At 42.1% G+C, this 17,780-nt stretch overlaps 3 protein-coding genes across 5 annotated transcripts; 2 read left to right on the forward strand and 1 right to left on the reverse strand.

Annotated features, from left to right (window-relative positions):
- Positions 1-1,356: 1,356 nt before the first annotated feature.
- LOC120685365 (nudix hydrolase 13, mitochondrial-like) lies at positions 1,357-4,318 on the forward strand. Of its 2 annotated transcripts, none has more exons than XM_039967232.1 (6): positions 1,357-1,717; positions 1,803-1,972; positions 2,313-2,433; positions 2,662-2,745; positions 3,567-3,716; positions 3,809-4,318. In XM_039967232.1, exons 2-6 carry the CDS (start codon positions 1,866-1,868, stop codon positions 3,992-3,994), a joined length of 648 nt encoding a protein of 215 aa, XP_039823166.1. In that variant the 5' UTR covers positions 1,357-1,717; positions 1,803-1,865; the 3' UTR covers positions 3,995-4,318. The 2 variants fall into 2 exon arrangements, with proteins under 2 accessions (XP_039823166.1, XP_039823165.1); XM_039967231.1 differs by having other exon boundaries at positions 1,815-1,972.
- A 655-nt stretch (positions 4,319-4,973) lies between these two features.
- LOC120685363 (retinoblastoma-related protein 1-like) lies at positions 4,974-12,760 on the reverse strand. 2 transcript variants are annotated; one of them, XM_039967227.1, is made up of 18 exons: positions 12,548-12,759; positions 12,360-12,458; positions 12,159-12,277; positions 11,967-12,063; positions 11,817-11,863; positions 11,430-11,613; positions 11,242-11,308; positions 10,953-11,132; positions 10,671-10,858; positions 9,716-10,583; positions 9,022-9,178; positions 8,858-8,930; positions 8,600-8,773; positions 8,402-8,515; positions 8,172-8,295; positions 7,978-8,090; positions 6,990-7,105; positions 4,974-6,897 (listed from the first exon to the last, which is right to left on the reverse strand). In XM_039967227.1, exons 1-18 carry the CDS (start codon positions 12,608-12,610, stop codon positions 6,744-6,746), a joined length of 2,937 nt encoding a protein of 978 aa, XP_039823161.1. In that variant the 5' UTR covers positions 12,611-12,759; the 3' UTR covers positions 4,974-6,743. The 2 variants fall into 2 exon arrangements, 1 of the variants encoding a protein (XP_039823161.1); XR_005679524.1 differs by lacking the exons at positions 4,974-6,897; positions 6,990-7,105 and having other exon boundaries at positions 8,053-8,090; positions 8,172-8,311; positions 12,548-12,760.
- Positions 12,761-15,074: 2,314 nt separating this feature from the next.
- On the forward strand, positions 15,075-16,475 carry LOC120685009. The gene is made up of 3 exons (XM_039966861.1): positions 15,075-15,325; positions 15,409-15,960; positions 16,070-16,475. Exons 1-3 carry the CDS (start codon positions 15,075-15,077, stop codon positions 16,173-16,175), a joined length of 909 nt encoding a protein of 302 aa, XP_039822795.1. The 3' UTR covers positions 16,176-16,475.
- Positions 16,476-17,780: the final 1,305 nt, after the last annotated feature.

A 17,780-nucleotide genomic window follows, 5' to 3' on the forward strand; every position in this document is an offset into this window, starting at 1 on the left:
TTGTTTCCTTGGCTCACACACAAGCACGTCGTCGCTGGGAAAAAGACACGGCTCCAACTCCGCTCGCGTCTCACGTACGTTCTGCGGTTAAAAAAAACCATACTTTGCATCTACCGCGATTTTCCGATGTTCATCTGCCGCAGGCTATTCAACGGAATTTATTGGAATTTTTTTTGCTAGCTAGACGTACGCATGCAAACGAGCCCTCAATGTTCATTTCTTGCTAGATGCATAGCAAGTACTTATCCAGCTGGTGCATAGAAAAGAAGTAGCCTTAAATTCAAATACTTGTCCTGACTCCTGCATATCTAGAAATACTTATCTTGTGACAGAAGGGGTATGGATCAATCGGGTGCATGCTTGCGCTTGTTAACAAAGGTTATGAGGGTAATAAATATGAAAATTACCAAAGGGAGTACAATGTGCCTTTCTTGTCATGTTAATTCTCAACCATCCAATTTACTATACAGGTTTATGAGGCTTAGAAGCAAGGAAGCAACCTTCATCTTTCAAACTGAGTGGGAAGAATATTAATATACCCTTCCAACTATATGATCCATAAACGATAGGACAGTGAAGGGATATAGCCATATAGGACAAGAACAGGATATTTTATCCTGCAACTCCTTTGCGGCTTGGTTAAAAATGGGTCAGGAAGGTGTCGAGAAGTTTCCTAGTAAACTTACGGTGTAGATAAAATACTATCATTATTGTTTCACTAAGCACTAGCATGTAGCATGACTACTGACTAGTAAAAAGGTACACCAGAGAATAGTGGACTTATTTTCTTAGAAAATGACTTGTTGATGACTTGCATATTTTAATTCGTAATAACTAATATATCTACTAGTAGATATCTATTTTTTATCGAACCCTACTTCCCTCCATAATGATGCCTAGTGAACCCTATCAGGTAGAGTATTCTCCGTCATGCCTGTTTGGAATAGAACAAGGTTCTTTTTATGGTTAATATTGAAAATAACAGCTTCATGTGAAAACCATACAAAAATCCTGTGCAATTTCTGACGTGAAGTGCTCGTGGATTGTGCAACACTGTGCTTGATAGTACTACTTGAGCTAGCATAATGCACAACTAGTATAAATAGCTAGCTCCAAGAACCGTAAACTCCATGAGGCAACACACATATGACCAGGGAAACCCCCTTCGTCCATATTGGCAGTTTCGTAGCAAGGATGGTTTGGTTGACACAATAAGAAAAACCCAGCAACCCATTGACCAGCTGCGGAAACAAGAAAAGCAGGGGCGGAACCGAGATTGTACATAAACCAAGGGGCTCAACGCAAATTAGTCCCCAAGACAAGCCCATCCTCTCCCTATAAATAGATCCAAGAATCACAGGGAGCAAGAAGGCCATCTCGGGGTGCTTTGTATATATAATCTCGTTGGCTCAGTTCAGAGCTCTAGCTCTGGTATCTAGCTATATAAACTAATAAGGTGTAGGCTGCAGCAGATAGAAGCATTAGATTCCAGGAGAATTGGGTTCCAACTTCCTCCATTTGGGCACCTTATCTTGCAGCTATATCTCCAAATCTAGAGCCTCCAATTGCATCAGGGCCAGTAGAGTGATGCAAAGGGAGAGATTCTTGGGGTCAGTGGCATGCAGTTGGGAGAAGCTTGTGGCATCAGGAAGGATACCAGCTGCCGGGTGTGGTGATGAAGGAGAGTTTGAAACGCTCTTGGATTTGTCTATTTGAGGTGAGCTTGCTAACCCCTGCCTATATACAGGTTAATCTAATTAAGCTTATAGTTTGGGTGCACAGGTTGTGACCTCGGTTTGTAGTTGTGTGCGTAGGTTCTTGTTCAGTTAGCAAGGAGATTGTTCCTGTGGGCGAGAAGAGAGAAGATGGCACCCCCTGCGGTGGCGGCGCCGCCGCCGACAACCACCATGGTTTGCGCAAGGCAAGGACGCCTCCGGCAGCGTTATGAAGGATGCTATCGCCTCGTCTCAGGGTACTTACTAGTTACTAGCTGCTTGCATCATGCACGCCTTGTTCAGTAAGGGTTTATTTGCATTCGTCATAGATGAGGCATTCAAAGCTAAGCATGAACAGGAAAGAAGGGTTATAACTCTCATAAACATCACATGAAATCACAGCTGAAGAGTTTAGAAGAATGGAGAGCATGTAGGATTACACTGTTGCTCAAGAAACAATGATTCATGCCGAATGAACAAGTTATTGGCGACTGCAAAAAACTACATTATAGCAAAAACTTCTCTCTCACATGCATGATGATTCTCCTTCATCTTCTACATACTAATGGCTGGTCTTACCTCTTTTCCTTCTTTCAGATGCATCCCTTACATGGTCAAAGAGGAGGGTGGGGAAGAAAGCGGCTGCCAGGATGTGCTCGGCAGGCTGCAGGTGCTCATGATCTCGACGCCGAAGCGAGGCGATCTCATCTTCCCAAAGGTGAGGCAACAGAATCACATGACGATCATGCATGCTCACACCCACACACACACACACCCTTCAATCAATCCTGCAAAGAATCAGCATATGCAGCGCGGCATAATTGCTCAATGATAAGCTAGAAACAAGCTCGTCAGCAGGTCAATCATCGAGTGCCCGGCGGATAGAAAAGGAATCGCCATGGGCACACAGAAAAAGCTCTTTCTGACGACGCGTGCCGTGCTGCAGGGTGGATGGGAGGACGACGAGAGCATCGACGAAGCTGCGTGCCGGGAGGCCTTCGAGGAAGCAGGCGTCAAGGGCGTAATCAGCGTAGGTGCCTTCACCTGCTCCCCTGATGACGTGGCACGCCTCTTTCATTTGTTAATTAATATATTATTATTATTAGCTGGTGGATTAATCAGAGTATAATATACGTTCATGCGTCATGCATGATAGGAGGAGCCCGTGGGCTTAGTGCCGTGACATGTTTGGATTTTTCTTTGATGCCTTCGGAATGCATCGGATATGGTAGGATGTTCATGGGTTGCTTTCATGCCAGTCACTGTGGTATGTGGAGGGCAGAATGGTCACGGCTAAGTGGCAAGCAGCTCCGAAAAGTCAAGTGCTCATCCTCTCATAGGCCATTGATTGCAATATACTTTTTTTTAAATGGTTTTATATATAAGGAAATTTTCATGGATGGAAAAAAAAAACTGTAGCTCACAATTCAAGGAAAAGAAATGAAATGAGCTATTTAAATGTTCAGGATTTAAAACCTTGCAAAAGATGGCCTGCATGATGAGCAAGGCAAACCTTGTATTGTATGTTTCCTTTATGATACTTCTAATCCAGTAGGAACATTGCACCAATGATAGGTGGCCAACAGCCCACATGCTGCACAGGCCATCATGCTTAATCCATGCACATGATTTTCATGTGCTGGCATGGAGATATGCAGCATTACTGGTGACAGTAATTCACATGTTTACTTCAGAGAAGAAGAATATGCCAATGAGAACACTGCAGCATTATTTACTTTTCTGCATTTTTGTGCCTGAAATTGAGCTTAGGCAGCAAATATTTCGGCCCAAAGTTCATCGGCGAAAATGCATCAATATGTCAATAGCTAACTGGAAATGGCTTTGATTCAGGCAACACCGCTGGGGGAATGGATCTTCAAGAGCAAGAGCAAGCAGAACAGCTGCGGCCTGCAAGGGGCTTGCAAGGGCTTCATGTTTGGACTCCAGGTCACGGAGCTGCTGGAGATCTGGCCTGAACAGGTCACCCATGGCAGGAGATGGGTGAGCATGTCATTCTATAGCTCCAACTGATCTGCGCAGACTTGATTCTATATCAGCAGCAGCTCATAGAGTTGTTCCATGTTTATGTTCAGGTACCAGTCGATGAGGCGTACGGTCTGTGTCGGTACGACTGGATGCGGGAAGCACTTGACAAACTGAAAGAGCAGCTGCTGTTCGAGAGAAATTTCAGGCCTTTGCCATCGCCGGAGCTGGTGGACTCATCGAGCTTGTACATGGTGATGCCGGCTGCCGCTGAAGGTACTGTAGCACTGTGCTGAGGCTGCTGATAATCTCACTCCCAATGGCAGTGACCAGCAGCTTTCCTCGCCATCTGAAGTTCCAGGAGCCAGATGGTTCAAGATGTATTTGTTGAGGATTAAATCTCGCCTGCAGAAAGAGTCGCAATGTCAGAACCTTGTGGAATCACCAGAACGACATCACATCTTTAATTAATAACCAGTTCATGTTGCTGAGAACTAATTGGAAGAAGCTAACAAATTTCAAGTTCTATCTGTTGAATGTTTCCCCTTATGAATGAAACAATTTTGACAACTGTAACATGTTACTGAATATTTGAATGAAGCCTCCAAGAATTATCTGGTGTCCTGAGAACAGAACTGAATGATGCAGAAAACTGATAATCTGACCTCTGGATGTGCAAGTCAAAAACTCAAAATAGCAAGGGATACAAAAACTAAGGAATTAATTAGCTCAGGGCCAACCCAGAGTCCCAGAGATGTGCATACTGGAATAAAATTAGTGACACACTGAATGGCATTTTCCAAGTTCGTGATCTTTGTGATGGTGTTGAATTAAATGGCCCAGGCAATGCAGGTGCACAGTTCCATTAGATTTGTTCGTCACGAAACCAGTAGTTTCCTTCAACAACTGAAATACTAACTGCATATGCAATTATCTCAACAACAAATGCAGAGATCCTAAGTAATACCTGGTGAAGTTGCATATGTCAAATCACTTGCAGTGCACTGGAATGGAATCATATGGCCAATGGAGAAGCTGGAGAAATACAGTAACAAAGAAAGGAGCATTAGAGAAAGTGCCCACAAAGTTTAAACCATTCCAATGGTTATCTGGAGACCATATACCAGAACACATTCCAAAAGTAAGGAATATGATTCGTTGAGTTGCTGTGAAAAACTAAACTGATACAACTCAAATGCTATACTACTTGAAGACAAAATATACCCATGAAAAGTACATTCAAAAGTTAGAGCAAGGATTTCATACAACAAATGCTAGCGAATTATTCAGTGAAAATTAAGGTTAGTTAGCATTCTACACAGCTCAGATGTTACAACTCATTCAATCAGCTGAGGGATGAAATGATACATCTCAAAGCTAATTCCAAATTCTGCTGCTTGTATACAGAGAACTGAATTTGATCAACCGATCCCCATATCCCATTCATTTCCTAGCAACAAGCAGCTCTCTTTTGAGTATTGTCTGAAACTCCCATTGTTGTAGCAATGACTTCTGCTCCGAGACTTACGCACCATGACTCTGACCAACCACTAATGTGCCAATATGTCAGGGTGGAGACAACACCTGAAAAATGGCTTTTATCTTGGCAACACCACAGCGAAAATAGATCTTCAAGTTCACGGACAAGAGCAAACAGAACAGCTGTGGCCTGCATAGTGCTTGCAGGGCTTCCATGTTTGCACCCCAGGTCACAGAGCTGCTTGAATCATGCTCTGAGCAGTCAGATAATAAAGTAATGGGACGATCTCATTCTACAGCTGCAGCCATCTGCCATTATGCAGACTTGAATCCATGTCAACAACTCGTGTGTATACAAAGGTACCAGAAGGGGAGGCTCGTAGTCTTTTTCAATACAATCAGACGCAATTGCTGAATTAGTTTTAGGAGTGTTTAAGAGCAACTAATGCCATTGGGGGAGCTGCTGGGCCCTATTGTATATAGCGGTGACAGTCTGACAGATGTAGCTGAATGGGGTGGAGTAGCTTTGCTTATCATCTGAACTTCCAGGAGCCAATGATTTAAATGGTAACGATGTTTGAGGCTTTCCTTATCATCTCACCTGCATAAACAAATTCAATGTCAGATTTGTTGGAATAACCAAATGAACATCTATCTTGTTGGAGATTTGATTCACAACTGTTCAATGTTGCTGAGGAATAATTAAATGAAAGAATCTAACAAATTTCACATTCATTTATCAAATGTTTCCGCCTTCTGAACTAAGTGCAAATTTTTCAAGTGTAACTTGCCCCTTATGTCCCTAGAGTGATGCAAAACCAATCATTCTGGATGTGCAAGTCAAAGAAAAAGGTTGATTGTATTCGAGCAATGGAGTCAACAGTACTGTTACATCACCACAAAAGCAATTTCACCCAAAATCTCCCTCTCCCTCTCACAAACACACACACACACACACACACACACCTCATCACACTGAGACATACCTGAAGGAGAATCCACATGTAAAATCATTTGCCATGCACTGAATATGGAACAATTACTCTTTGGAGAAGCTGGAAGTGCACGGTACAAAATAGCAGAAACAGATAAAGTACTTGCAATTTGCAAAGGAGAAACTAAACGATTCAAATAGTAAACTGTCTGAAGAACCAACTAGTACTTGTGACTAATATTATTCCTAGTCAGGAAAATTATTTAGGTTTGGAGATCCTACTGAAACATTTGAAAATCAAGTGCAGTAATATCTGAATCAAATATACCCCTGACCAAAACCTTGCAAGAGCAAGGATAGAGATTTGGTACATGAAATGCGGGTCAATTCACTGAAAACTATAAGCTTCATTAGCATTCTACACTGCAGATGTTACAATTTAATGCGTTCAATCAGCAGGCAAACAATGATACAACCTCAAAGCTAATCAGAAAGTCTGCTGCATGTAAACTTCTACTACTCACTAACACATACATGTACAGTTAAAGCACTCCACTTAACCCACTTATTCAGAAGAAATCCTTCTGTGGAATTGTGAGCTATGTACAGAGAGAGGTTGACATTTTATTTGATCAAGTATCTGGTTTTCTCTTCTTTGATGGGAGGCTAAATGCAGCTGCAGGATCCAAGGAGGTAGAACCACCATTTGTCTGGCCCAGACTACCAGCTAACACTGAGTCGCTCACCATGTCGAAGTTTATTCGAGTGTTTATCCTCCGGCCATTACTGCAGTTTTAACACAAAATGAAGTGATGCCAATTAGTGTTGTAAACATAAAATCAGGTTGTACAAAGAAAGTGTCATTTAAGCTATCATACTAGTTTAGGCGGCTATTTATAGCAGCTAAATCTTTCGATGGGCTCTGATAAGCATGGGTGCCTTCACCAATGCATGCATAAAAACTCCTGGAACTTGGTGAAAGCAGCAGATCCTTCTGACAAGTGGCATAGAGAAGAATGTGTTACTGGAGAAGGGATTGCAGCAAAGAGTGAAGTGCTAAAGATATGATAACATTACTCTAGACCATGCTTAAACAAAAAACAATATTGATATTCAGATACCTATAGATCACTATACTTGTGACATGATGGACAATAATAAGATGGTGGTAGCACCCATCCTCGTAGCATTGAGCCATTGACTAGTCTTAAAGTTACTTAGAATAAACTGAAATGTAGGGACAATATATTGTTGTAGCAAAAAGTACTCCAATCCTAGGAAATTTAGATGATCTGCATCTGGAGAATTGCCCCCACCATTCAATGGCATGCAAGGAGTAACCTAGCTAGAAAAACTATGATATTCATCTACATGATACATACTGAGTTGTGGCTTTTGCTGGGCTTCATTTCTAGCGTACCCAACTTGCTCAGGACTAAAAGGCTTTATTGTTGTTGATATTACTATGTTGTAGAATTTTAAACATGCATATGCTATACTAAAATATATTCCTAACCTCACTACCTTACCAAAACAGTTTGTGGTTATATGAGTTAGCTTACTTGATAGTACTAAATGAAGACGAAATAAAGCAATGAAATACATAATACAACAACAACAACAACAACAACAACATAGCCTTTTTTTTCCCAAGCAAGTTGGGGTAGGCTAGAGATGAAACCGAAAAGAAAAAAAAAAGGTCATGGTTCAGGCACATTGATAGCTAGTCTCCAAGCGCTCCTATCCAAAGCTATCTCTTTAGAGATATTCCAATCCTTAAGGTCTCTCTTAACCGACTCACCCCAAGTCAGTTTAGGTCTACCTCTACCCCTCTTTAGCAATGAAATACATAATGAAAAAAAAAACCTTGGTTTGCCGCAAAGGAGACACATAAACATTATGAGAAGAAGAAACTTTCTTGGGGGACATGTCCGGTAAATTTGGGAAAGGAGATGGCTTGGGTGATCCAGAAATTTGACCTAAGTAAAAAAGTGATGACATCAGTTCCTCATAGGTGAAGAAATAGCAGTTCAAATTGAAAAGGCAGCTATAGCACATACTATTAGGATTCTTGTCTTCTGGACGAGTACCAGAAGCGATTAATGACACCAGGAAAGGCTTGGCTGCTGGAACAAACACTTCATTGTAAAAAGTAATGATATCAACATGGTGTGATCCTAGTATCTGTTGATAGGAAAGACTGTCATAAAAAGGAGCAATAAAGGGCAACCAAAATCATGAGAAAGAACTGTCAGAATAAAAGATGACATATAGAAGCCAAGGTACATACCCCATTGCGATTCCTAGTCCCAACATAGATACTCAAAAAAACTTCTGGTTTGCATTGTGGCTCTCTCTTGTAATTGTTGAGTATCTCCCTGAATGACAGTTCTAATTGACAAACCTGTCAGAGAAGGCATGGACGCATGGTCAGCCCAAATAAGAGGGAAGTAATAACAGGAAGTTCATTAAATAGCATAAATGATACCTTTGCAACACCATAAAGGCAGCAAAGAATAATTTGATCAATGTGTCGATTAAAAAACAATGCTGCCTGTTGATCAAGGATCTGCTTGAACACATTATAGACACGCTCTGTCTGTTCCACATATTGGATCCTTTCACACAAGTTCCTTATTCTAATAGCAGCCAACTTCAGAATCTGAACAAATTGCAGCCCAAAATTAGAACCTTAAAAGGAAGATAAATCATAGAAATGAAGTTCTAGATACAAGAAGATCCATACTTTAGAAAAGAATATCTGAACCGTTATGTCAACACATTTGTCATTCCCACCAACAGGGTTACTTACAGTTGGACTGCACAGTAGACAGGCGGTAAATGTTTATGTTTGGTTAAGAGAGAAGTAAAGTGTGTGAAAACTAGTATAACTGAAACGGGTGAACAAACCTTGCAAACGTGGACTGGAGTGGATGGCATTTTGCTTTCAAGTTAGCGGATACAATGTGGCTTTGCTTGGGTGGTGGCGTCTGCAAATTGCGCTCTACTACTGTGTTCCTGGATTCATTGCACAGTCTCTTTGGCGATCGAGGATCAGTGTTGTCATCTGCAAGAAACAAGTGATGATCAAATAGTGAGAAGGGCCAGAAGTCCAAACTAAAGGACTAACAAAGTGAAATCTGTGAATTGCTTGTTTCAAAAGATTGCAATCTAAGAATTAAGGTATTTAAACCTTGAAATTCTTAAATGGTGTCTACTCGGTTCTATGAAACTATTGCACAGTTAATATAAAGGAAATAGATCCTGGACTGCAACTTGAGTTAATGATAGCAGTAATAAATGGCTGACCATGCTCACGAACCAGAATTCATGAAAGGTTCTGCTGATAAAATGGCACTGACGACAACTATAACTACTGAAACACAGACTGCAAAACATTGTGCAACCAAATTGGCAAGACACGTACTACTACCAACCTTGTTGTACAACAAGAAACATGACACATTTTGCAAATAAAGAGCAGAACACTATGCAATCAAACTGATTAGATGATGAACTGCAAGTAGCATGCAAGGAGAAGCAGCCTCAGGAATTGGAACAATTGATCAAACAAACTTTAAACTAAGGCTAGGTAGCGAAGTACCTGGCGCAGCAGCACGTTTCTTAGATGGTGTAGCTGGTAAGCCCTCGACAAGAACATTTTGCCTTGCCACTAACTCGTCAAGAGATGGCATTGGTTCAGCCAAAAGACCAAGACGATTTATTTCTGAAGCAAGAGATGGCCTGGCAACAATCAGTGAGTTATACAATGATGAACCTTTCTCCCAGGCCATGCTTTCCAAAAGTTGTTCTTCTAAAGAATTTAAGTGTCTTTTCAATTCTCTTGGAAGGGTCTCTTCATGTCTCACAAAGTTCTCGATTATTTTGCTCAAATCAAATGCAGTTAGACCAGTACTCTCCAGAACAGCAGGAAACATCATGATTACTGTCTTATGTGTTGCCAATACTAGCTCAGCTGAACATGCAATCAAACATCGGTGAAAACGCTCGTTTGACAGCAATGGAGTTAGATTATTTACACTACTGTTCTGTGACTCAGCTCTGCAGATTGCCTCCAATACCCTATAGTACAACTTGGAGGCTTCCATTTTTCTTGCTTCTGCCCAAGGGACATCAAATGCATTTGCACAATTGAGGCCTATCGAACCACCCCGATCTGCAGCAGACTTTGTCGGGAAAATTGCTTCCAAAACTATGCTGACCCTTTTTGTCACATCATTTGTCAAATCCCTATCACATGATGACAGCAACTGCTGAAGCTTAGATGAAGGTTTATCTGGCAATGAAGATATGACCTCGCGAAGCCACTTAGCTGTTGTCATGGCAGACGTTACTGGTGTCATTTGCACAATCTTGACTGAACCACCATTGACAGGTGATGGAGGCGAACAAGGGACAGTCAACATGTTTTTTATTGTCTTTGTGGGTGATGCTAATGTTTCAAAGGCACGCTGCAAAAGAAGAAAATGAAATGACTGAAATAATCTGCAAATGAATTCAACCTAGATTAATAAATGATTATGAACCATTTTGAATACCTTTGAACATCCTAAATTAGTGGAGCCCCCAGATGATTTCTCAGCAGAGGGAATGTAGTCATTGCTCAAAAATAATTTCAAATCAAGCTCCCATTCCCAGCTATTGGAATCACATAGTTTCTCCAATTTTTTCAAATTTAGCTGGAAACTCTCCTCATCAATGAGACCATTGAAACACATCAGACCATCTGCAATAGAACATAACCCTTCAGCTAATTAAAGTGTGTGACATAACCACAGCTCAGTATGCATAAACACATGCGAGGGAGGAAGGTTCCGTACCTGTGTCTATTTTATCCAAATTTTCTGTTTTGCACTTTGAAGCACTTAGTGCTTTCACACCGAAGAAGTCCTCTATTGCTCTGTGAGATTTGTCCATTATTTCTTTCAAGCGTTCTTCAGAAGTATGATAGTTATGACATAATGAAGCAATAATATCCACACCTTCCTCACTTTGTTTGACTGGATTCAAACAAACAAAACAAACATAAATAGGTGCTATATGCTACACGAATAAAATTAAAAATTTAGATTTGGAAGGAGCAATTGACAAAATGTGGAGAATAATTACTTAAGTGAGAAGAGCTTTCAATTGTAAAGCTCCTAAATTTGGCAGGCACATGAATCAAAAGTATGGCCTGCATTTCACCAAACAGTTTTGTGGTTACTTAAAAGTTCAAGTAGCAGCTCACAGTATTAAGGGGGTCAAAGTTCAAAAATCAATGATGCAACAAAAGTAAGGAAGAAAAGCAAACTCACCAATACAGCAACCAATCCATGGATGCAGGATACTAGGTCCTTAAACAATTCCGGTGATCTCGAGCGAAGCATTAAGAAGAGATTCCACCCGAAAAGAAAATAGTCAGGAATGTTTGTTGCTGATCCAGGTTCCTGATCAGTAGTTGAACTTGAGAACAGTTCATTATATGCCTTACGATAAAACCTGCCATTTCATGACAATGTTGATAAGACTTATTCTACCAGACAAACAAATAGACGAACTAAATTGTTATAATACAAATCAGCAGTTGTAATTAGTAAAACATTCTCACTAATGATGAACATCACATCTGAATACAAGACAAGAAACCCATCAAGAATTTTGCCATTGTCAAATTGTGTACAAGGCATGTCACCTATATTTACCTGCTTGCATCGGCCAGCAGATTTACCAAACTCTCCAACTGCTTCAGCTGATTTCACAAGTCGAAAGCACCATGCAGAAACAAGAAAGTTAGGGCATCCCTGAGTCTATCTTTTCAAAACAAAACAAAACAAGATCAGTTCTCAACCAACCTCAAGATGACCCTCCCAGTCCCGGCCATAACGACTCTCTAAGATCTTCTCAATCTTCAGACCAATCTGCTGCATTTCCTTGAAGAAATCGTCATACCTGCATGCCAAACCAAAGGCAACCGCAACCGACTCAGTGGATTACTAACGAGAACGAGACTAAAACTCAAATGAACATAACAAAACATCACCTACTTGAGCTTACAGCCCTTCAAGATCTCACACAGTCTGATCCCAGAGCCCTCTTTCCGCCCCTTCAGCTTCACCGCGCAGTACAGCACGAATGCTAAGCAGAGCCTCTCCGCATCCTTAGCCTGCAATGGTCCGTTCACGCTCTAGTTAGCACACGCGACACAGGAATCGAAGGTTTAAGCCACAGGAGGCGATGCCCCTCACCGATCTGCCTCCAACAGAAGGCGCCCCGAGGAGCGCGCCCTTCGCCTCATCCAGCAGCGCCGCGGCCTCGCCGGCGACGCCCTCGCCCACTCCCAGCTCCTGCACGAGATCACCAACCCCCCAAAACCGTAAGACCTCGAAAAGCAGGAAACCCACGCCAGAGGGCGGAGGGACGCGAGAGATCTGACCTTGCAGAGCTCCGCGAACCGCGCCTCCACGGCGGGAGGCGCCGGCGGGGGCTGCGCGGCCATCGAAAACAAACCGAAGGGTCGCTCAGCCCCGAGGCTCCGGACGCATCACACGGCGGCCGCGACGAATCGGCCGGAGGAGTCGCCGGAGAGCGCGGGCTCCGGCGAGCTAGGGTTTGAGGGATTTGGGGATCGGGGCGGGGGATCTCGGGTTGAGCAGGGTGGGGGCCCTCACGCTAATTTATTTGTCTTCAGGGGGCTTTTGCGAAACCGTGGATTACGTGGTTCTGTTTAGTATCCGTGGTATTACGTGGTTCTGTAGGGGGGTTAATAGAAAATGTGGGGATTTTTTCTTTTTACCGTTGAAGCAGGGCGGTGGCCGATGGGATCCGAGGGGGTAGCTCAAGCGCGGGAAAGTTGGCGGTCGGTTTCTCCCGTACGCGCCAAAAGTCGGCCAATGGGGTCGTGCCACCTGGAAATACCCGCAAATTTTACTGTTTAGAATATCTCGTCAAGAGAAGTAGTCGGATTATGCACCACGATCTGAAGGATATTAAGTTGTTGATTGTTCATAACTTCAGATCAGCTCGGTAGCTGGTGCAAACTTGGCGGGCTATGCACTTATGTGGAGTTCCTTTTTTAGCAATTAACCATAAATTACTTTTATTGCTCCTCAATATTAATATGTCTTAATTGTGAATTAATTTGGTATTATAGATGTAATAATATAACTTTCTAAATATTCGGTCAAAATAGATACTTCCTCCGTTCCAAATTGTATGTTGTTTCAGGTTTTATAGATACATGTAATTTGTTATACACATAAATATATATCATGCCTAAATATATAGGCAAAATTATGTACCTAGAAAAGTTAAAATGGCCTATAATTTAAAAGGAAAGGAGTAGGGCAAAACCAAAATGAACTACAATTTGAATGAACGACCAATAGAGATATTTTCACTTTAGAAGCTCAAATACTAGACTTAGAGAGAATATGAAGTGTGTATCTTTAGAATCGAACTACCCAAAACTCAAATATTTTTTTAAATAAATATAATACTTACAATATTTGCATGTTTTATTTGTTAAATGGTATTGATATTTTTTTAATTCATGAAGCATTTAAATTCAATTTTTCAGCAAATATTGTTGGATGATGCATTGTGTTGAACTTTTCTCGCATTTGCAAGTACCTTTTAAAGTGATTTATCTAACACATGTGTTCTAAGCTTGATTTTGTGTAATCCATATTGCACACTGCGTATGAGGGTGGCTGATAAAGTAATGATCGACAGGATAACCATACTGTTCTATACATCTCATGACAACTTACTATGAGATCACTATATAATTACTAAAATGCATGAGATTATGGAAGGAAAAATAATGGCTAATAGAATCAAAGAAGGGGCAAGGGGCATGAACGAAAACAATTATAGCAAAATGGCAATGAACAACTTACAAGAAAAATTCTCACTAAATTTGGGTGAAAATGATGCGGGGGATTCATGTATAGTCCCATATTGTTTTCATATTTATGTTATCACTTCTAACGTTTCTTAATTTTAGCAAAAATAAAAACCTAGTTTTCTATCAATTTTGCAATAAAATTGTAAATGCAAGTTAATAGTATTCCACAAATATAAGAAAACCCCCGAGAGTTTATGATCGCGTTTGTATTTGTGTATTGTCCCTAGTGGTATGTAACATATTCTCTTTGTCCTACAAAGATTGTTTATTTAGACTCTAAAATTTGTCCTGCAAAGACTATTCATTAATATTGTAATGGGGTTCATCTAATTAAAATAATATCAAGTACTAAGGAACTATTATGTAGCGAAATGTATGGAGTCAATCAAATACTCCCTCCTTCCACGTTTATAAGGCGGACACGCATATCAAGATTCAAACTTTTCTATCTTTGACCAATAATTTAATTTTTTTATTTTTATAATATAAACTTTATATGGTTGGATTCCTAATCAAATATGCTTTACCATGATTATAAGTTTATAACCATAAGTGATATAACATATGAGAAGTGATGGTCAAAGTGTTAGTTGAAAGACCGTGCCATATTGTAGTATGCCTTATAAACATGGAAGGAGGGAGTACTTAAGTAGATGCTATTTTTATTTCCAATACAGTTGCACTTATTAAGGATCTTGGAATAAATAAACCACATCACGTACAACTACTATAATTAATTAAGAGTAAAAAGATTAGTATTTGAAATTTTTTAAACAAATATTTGTTTTTATGGACGGAGAGGAGTATTCATCGGAAAGTAGTTTCTCCGTTGAAGAGGCACTCTTCCTCACTGATGTGTGGACCCACTGCATTCGGATTCATATGGCAGTGGCCGGGTGAGTCCGAGGCTCATCCATTCATGACTGCGAAGTTAAGTATACCTGCGATGACTTTATTGAGATCAAATTAATTTACCCGTATGACTTTATTGAGATTAAAGTTACCCGGAGGTGACCAATCCGAAATAAACGGAAGAGATGATTTACGAACGGCCATGGTCGAGGTACACTCAGCTGGTCGCCCGCACACGTGGCCTGCGGCCAGACGATGGCCGTTGCAATCCAACGGCCGGGCCGGGCTTCGAGCTGAGAGTGAGAGGCTACCGCCGCCGCCGTTGTACTCGTGCAAGCATACGACCCGCCCACGGCCCCACTACCGTGTCGTCTTCCAGCCGCTTCCAAAACCCGAGAGAGGCGGCCACGCCGGCGCGTCCCCGCCCCGCCGCGTGTACCGGCGCCGCGACACGTCCCGCGGCCTCCCGCGCCACCTCGCACCCGCCGGTTCCAGACGCTTCCTCGCCTCCGCCCCTTCTCCGCCCGCCATAAAAGCCGCCACCGCGAGCTCACCAACCAGAAGCATCCGCCAACCCCGGAGTCATCCCTTCCGTTCCCAAATCACGAGCCAACAACACTCTCCCCGCACACTACAGCGGCAGCTCGTCGCCGGCCGGTCCGCCGCCATGTACATGGCATCCTGAGCCGCCGCCGCCGCGCGGCCGCGGTGCAGCGCTACTGGCGCCCCTCTTCGTCCGCCCTTCAGTCCCGCTCGGCGGCGACGGCGGCCGCTGCCGCGGAGCACCTGGAGGCGCCGGCCCGCCGGAAGGCCGGCGGCGGCGGGCTCCCCCGCGGCGACTACGTGCCGGTGTACGTGGCGTTGGGCCTGATCGCGCTGTCGGCGGCGCTGGGGCTGCACACGGCGCGGCAGCAGCTGGCGCACGCGCCCAACGTGTCCGTCGACAAGAAGAAGCGCGAGGCGGTGCCGGAGGTGGCGCTCGACGAGGCCGAGCGCTACGTGTGGAGGTCGCTCTTCCGCAAGGTCGCGCACGTGCAGGACGACCGCAGCCTCGCCGCCGGCCTCGCCGACCCCGTCGCCGAGTACCCGTACGTTCTTGTTCCGTAGCTTCGGAGCTGATTACTTGTTATTCCATGGCGGAGCGAGAGTGATCTGATGATCGGTTAATTTGCTTTTGTTGATCTGTGCGGTGCGCAGGACGAAGAAGGCGGTGACGCTCAAGGACGTGGGCGTGGAGACGCCGGGGATCGAGCAGAGCAGGGAGGGCATCGTCGGCAGGATCTTCAAGAAGAACCACGCTTAGATTTGAGCAGCGACGGGGCTTGATTGTACTTGGCTGCTTGTTGATGATCTGCTTGTTGGATCCATGGGGTTTGCTGCTGTCATTTAGTGCTGTACTAGTTTGGGAGTCAAATCGGCTGTACTTTTTGGAGGTCGATCGATGTGTGTTATAACTCACATGGATGTACATAGTCAGAGAACACTCTGCTTTCTCAAATGAAATAAGCTAAATATCGCAACGTGCCCTCATCATGTAAAGAAATCTTCACCACGGAGCATCCGGGGATGTGTCCATCAGTAAAAACGGGTGTTCGAAGAACAATTTTTTTTTATTTTGTGGAATCAGATGGATTTTTGCTCATGTGTTGTGTTCACAATGGACCCTACAAATCATATTCGTGGAGTGAGCTTAGGGGTATCAATTAGTGATTCGGGAGCTTAGGGGTGTTTATTAGTGATCCGTGAGCTTAGGAGTGTCTGATCCGTGAGCTTAGGGGATCTATTAGTAATCGTTAGGTACATCTTTAATTTTTAGTTAACTATTTTTTAAAAAATAAATTTTATTTTGAAAATTTAGTATAAAATTTTGAGCTAAAGAGGAAGGTAAATTTAAAGGTCACTAATTTGCAGCTTTACCTGAGCTCACGTGCACTAGCAAACAAATACTCCTAAAAATAAATAACACACTCCTTGCGATCGATTCCCGACAGACGACTACCTTCCAACTTTCTATTTCTAGAAAGTTTTTTATTTTCAGAAATTTCTATTTTCAGAATAAATTATTATAATTTATGTACATAATTCCGACATATAGTTGTTGCTCATAACTTCTATAAGATATTTTTTATATAACTAGCATGGTCGCATGTCGCATGTGATTTTAAAATATAATTAGTTTTAATTTAAAATACATTGAACCATACATTAATAAAACTAAATTAATTTTTAAATTAATTCCTAAAAATATGTATCATAATAGATGGCACTACTGTCTCGTAACTTAGATTGACACAAATCTATTATAATACGAATCTATTATAATAGAAATGGAGCCAAATCAATTAAGTGGTTGAGGTTTGAAGATATAGGAATAGAAGTTTTGCAATATATTGAGGATCTATTTGGAGCGAAGAATAACAATATATTAAGATCTGTTTGGAATGAAGGAATTGCAATATATTGGAATGGAAACAAAATGCAGGAATATGGTTTGTTTGTTCCGGGGAACAGAGGAAAGAAAAATATAAAGGAAACGTAGGAGGCGGTGTTTAAAATATGGGAATGAGAGCACAAGAAATTAGATTTAGGTGGGTCCCACAAGTGAAGAAAAAAAAAAAATGAACTTGCGCTGCCAACGGCTGCATCTCTTACCTAGCTATGTACTTAGCTACTGACATATGTGCTCAAGTAGGATCTGTCGTCAGTGTAAACTGACGACATATGTGCTCAAAGCATTCTTATCCCCTTCCACCGTTGGGTTCGTTCCCATCTGTTTCTTTCTCTCTCCTCATCTGTTTCTCTCTCTTCTTCTCATCTAGCTCTCTTCCTATCTCATTGACAACCAAATAATTGCGAATAATGTTGTTCCATCTTCTTAGCTTGTCCAAAACAGAAAATTTCACTCTTG

This window comes from Panicum virgatum, chromosome 8N, assembly GCF_016808335.1.
Source record: "Panicum virgatum strain AP13 chromosome 8N, P.virgatum_v5, whole genome shotgun sequence".
In the NCBI taxonomy this organism is placed as follows: domain Eukaryota; kingdom Viridiplantae; phylum Streptophyta; class Magnoliopsida; order Poales; family Poaceae; genus Panicum; species Panicum virgatum.